General features: G+C 64.6%; 1 protein-coding gene across 1 annotated transcript in view; it reads left to right on the top strand.

Annotated features, from left to right (window-relative positions):
* Positions 1-4,123, top strand: part of ARHGAP23 (Rho GTPase activating protein 23) — a gene marked incomplete in the record, with an annotated part of 91,418 nt that overhangs the window by 38,634 nt on the left and 48,661 nt on the right. The window contains 3 exon segments of the mRNA XM_014583221.1: positions 1,119-2,280; positions 3,741-3,896; positions 4,101-4,119. Coding sequence (XP_014438707.1) covers positions 1,119-2,280; positions 3,741-3,896; positions 4,101-4,119 — 1,337 coding nt within the window.

Genomic DNA, 4,123 nt, shown 5'->3' with positions numbered 1-4,123 from the left:
GCTGTGATGCTGGGAACCCGGGGAGCCGGCAGGATGGCAGGAAGGAGAGGTATGTGTGTCCCTGGCCCTGAGCGCAGGGGCCGGCTGGGCGGAGGGGCCGAGAGTGCGGGGGTGTGGTTTAGCTCGTTCTCATCACATGATGTTTGTGCCTGGGCCTGGAGGTGTAGTTATTTGTGTGTGTATGTGTGTCTCATTGTGTCTCAGCTGTGTGTGAGTGTGTCCCTGGGCGTGTATCCTCTCGTGTCTCCCTGTGGGTGCCGTGTGTGCGCGTGCACGTGTGTGTGCATGTGTGTGTGTGTGTGTGTGTGTGTGTGTGTGTGTGTGTGGTTTCAGCCTCCTACCCTTTGATCCTTGGCCCTGACATAGGACCCTGGGCAGCTCACTGAGCCAGGCGGGGCCAGGGCCACAAGGCTGCCGTCCCCAGGGGCTGCCTCCTTTTTTGGCTGGGCCTGGTGCTGGCCTTGTCACTCCTCAGCAATGCCCTGTCGGCCTCAGCTCCAGGACCCAGTTCAAGGCCCTGGGGTAGCAAAAAGTGACCGAAGGCGCCTCACCAGCCTGGCCCCGAGGGAGCAGGATGGGCCCGTACTCCTTCGCTCCTGTGGCTCAGAGCCAGCCCCTCACTCCCCACTCTGGGGACCCTCCCAACCTCCACCCTTGCAGACCCCCCCCCGACACGCCCCTTAGCTGGCTTTCTTGTCTGTTGCCTGCCACCTTGACTGGTCTCTGCTGGGGTTTCCCAGCCCCACCCGAGGGGCTGCGGGCATCACTGGACATGGGAGCAGGGAGGCTGCAGAGGCCGGGACAGGGGAGGCCCCAGGAGGCAGAGGTTGGAGTGCCCTGGCGAAGGCAGTCCTTCCAGGAGCCTCCGAGGAACCCCTGCCCTCCCTCGAGTTGGAGCTCGTGCTGCCTGCTCTCTTCCAGGGGCCTCTTCCCTCTTTGTCCTCCTCCCAGCTCTCCTTAGAACGTGCCCTTCCGCACCACCCACTCAGGACTCCCCCTGCTTAGACTCTCTCTCTTCAGTTTCCTTCTGGCGCTCTTGACCCCCTGGGGCTGCTTTGGCCCTGCTCTGTGGGACCTGTCCAGCTCTCTCACCTGTCTCTGTCTCCGTCTCCGGCCAGGCCTACTCCCAGGACGCTTACCTGAAGGGGAACGAGCCCTATTCTGGAGAGGCCCGCAGCATCCCAGAGCCACCCCCGATCTGCTACCCTCGCAAGACCTACGCCCCGCCAGCCCGGGTCCCCTGGGCCACTATGGTGCCTGAGCCCATCTCAGCACTGCCCAGTGACCCCCGGAGTCCTGCTGCCTGGAGGGACCCCGGGCCCCGCGCCCCGTCTGCCGCCCGTGCACATCTGGACAACTCTTCCTTGGGGATGAGCCAGCCCCGCCCCAGCCCTGGTGCCTTCCCCCACCTCCCCCCAGAGCCCCGGACGCCTCGTGCCTTCCCGGAGCCTGGCAGCCGGGTACCTCCCAGCAGACTGGAGTGCCAGCAGGCCTTGTCACACTGGCTGTCGAACCAGGTCCCCCGCAGGGGGGGGGAGAGACGGTGCCCGGCCATGCCTCCTCGGGCCCGCAGCGCCTCCCAGGACCGGCTGGAGGACGTGACTGCCCAGCGCCCATGGCCCTGCTCCACCTCCCAGGATGCCTTGAGCCAGCTGGGCCAGGAGGGCTGGCACCGAGCTCGCTCAGACGACTACCTGAGCCGGGCCACCCGCTCAGCCGAGGCCCTGGGGCCAGGGGCACTGGTGTCACCCCGCTTTGAGCGCTGCGGCTGGGCTTCACAGCGTTCCTCTGCCCGCACGCCTGCCTGCCCGCCACGGGACCTGCCGGGGCCCCAGGCCCCACCCCCACCTGGCCTGCAGGGCCTAGACGACCTTGGCTACATTGGGTACCGGAGCTATAGCCCGTCATTCCAGCGCCGGACTGGCCTCCTGCACGCACTCTCCTTCCGGGACTCCCCCTTTGGGGGGCTGCCCACCTTCAGCTTGGCCCAGTCCTCTGCACCATTCCCACCGGAAGCCTCCGAACCACCCAGAGTGGTCCGGCCGGAACCCAGTCCCCGGGCCCTGGAGCCTCCCACCGAGGAGCGCCGTGATGAGGTGGTCCTGAGGCAGAAGCCTCCGACGGGCCGCAAGGCCCAGCTGACCCCTGCACGACAGATGAACCTTGGATTTGGTGACGAATCCTCAGAGCCCGAAGCCAGTGGGCGAGGGGAACGCCTGGGCAGGAAGGTGACCCCTTTGGCCACCACCGAAGACTCTCTGGCTTCCATTCCCTTCATTGGTGAGTGAGGGTGCCGCTGTCTGAGGACATGGTAGTCTGCGCCCGGTTGTACCCCACCCCCTGGGTGCCGTGGGTGCCAACAAGACCACCTTGTGTCTCTGTCTGTCCATCAGTCATCCCATCTGCCATCCTTTCTCCCATCTTCCTCCCACTCGTCTCTTTCCAGCCTTCTTTCTATCCATTTATCCTTTGTCCATTCATTTGTTCCTTCCTTGTCATCCGTCGTCCCTTCCGTTCACCCTTCCTCCCATCCTCTACTCTCTCTCCTTGTACCTTTCACACTCCGTGCCTCCCTCTGTCCCTTCACCCACCTAACAGATTACTCGTCGGGCATCGTGCTGGGCTCCATGCTGTCCTGGGGCGTGGGCCCAGAGGGGGCTAGACAGTGGACAGAGCGATCTGGTGGGACGGGTGTGCGGCGGGAGTGCTGAGAGCACAGGGAAGGGCCGAGTAACCCAGACTGGGCGTGGTGGCCATGGACAGATGCTAGGAGAGAGGAGGTTTCAGCTAAGACGTTGAGGATGAGAAGGAGCTGGTCAGGGGAAGGTTTGGGGAGACAGAGCAGAATATGCAAAGATCCTGACGCGAGAGAGGCAGATACCCTTCCAGGTCCAAGGGGTCTCAGTGGTCACCAGGGGCTGGCCTTTGTCCTGGGAGCAGAGGGAGCTATGGGAGGCTTGCCTTTATCGTGGACATAGGACAATGCAGGGGGGTGGGGAGGCGGGGGAGAGTCCCAGGTTTCTGGCCTGGCTAGAGGGTGGTGCGTCACTCCTGTAATGGGAACGAGAAGGGGTGGGGCGGGAAGAGCAGAAAAAAGCTTAGGGCTTCTTAAAAGCGGGCACCCGGAAGGGAGCCTTGGCTGGGCTGGTCTAGGGGCCTGGGAGAAGGACAGATGCAAATTCATGGGGCTGGGTGCCAGGGGCTGCGGGATAGTACCGAGGTGGTCGAGGTGGTCGTGAGCTCACCCCAGGGCAGTCTGTGCAGTGAGGGAGAAGAGGCCTGGGGCAGGCCTGCCCTGGCTTGCTTAAGCCCCCGACTGGCAGAGGTGTCGGGTGGAGATGAAGTCTCTACTTTCAGAGTCCTCTCTCTGTGGAAGGGAGATGTATTGCCTGTGCTCAGGAGCCCCCAGCCTTATGGGAGGACAGTCCCTGTGCTCAGGAGCCCCCAGCCTTATGGGAGGACAGTCCCTGTGCTCAGGAGCACCCAGCGTGATGGGGAAGATATATCCCCACACTCCGGTCTGAGGGTGGGCCCCATTCCCAGGTGCCTTCAGTGTGATGGGGGCCGCAGACCTGGCGCAGTCTGGGCTTCGGGCACACTTGGCAGTGGGTGTTGCCAGCAGGGCCCCTCGAAGATCCCTGGGATAGGGGTGAGCCAGAGGTGAGGGGCATGGGCCTCAGGGTAGGGAGGGCAGGCAGGTTGGGCCTCCTGCCCCTTCTCACCTCCTTGCGCACTCACAGATGAGCCCACCAGCCCCAGCATCGACCTCCAAGCCAAGCACGTCCCTGCCTCCGCTGTGGTCTCCAGTGCCATGAACTCGGCTCCTGTCCTGGGCACCAGCCCGTCCTCCCCAACCTTCACCTTTGCCCTGGGCCGGCATTACTCACAGGACTGCAGTGAGTGCCCCAGCCTCGGCCCCACCCCACCCTCTGCCTGCTCCCCGGGCCTCCACTGGGCCTCCACTGGGCCTGCTGCCTGGTTTCTGCTCCTCCCAGGGTTCCCCGGGGAGTGTCACCTCTTGTCCCTGCCTGGGAGGGAGGGCTCGGGGGAGCCCCAGACCTGCCGCCCCCTGACCCGAGCCCACTGCGGCGGCTCTGCAGGTAGCATCAAGGCTGGCCGGCGC

The sequence above is a fragment of the Tupaia chinensis genome, unplaced genomic scaffold (genome assembly GCF_000334495.1).
Source record: "Tupaia chinensis unplaced genomic scaffold, TupChi_1.0 Scaffold144171_1, whole genome shotgun sequence".
Lineage (NCBI taxonomy): Eukaryota > Metazoa > Chordata > Mammalia > Scandentia > Tupaiidae > Tupaia > Tupaia belangeri.
Note: the sequence above shows the minus strand (reverse complement) of the source record. Positions and strands in the feature narration are given on the sequence as shown.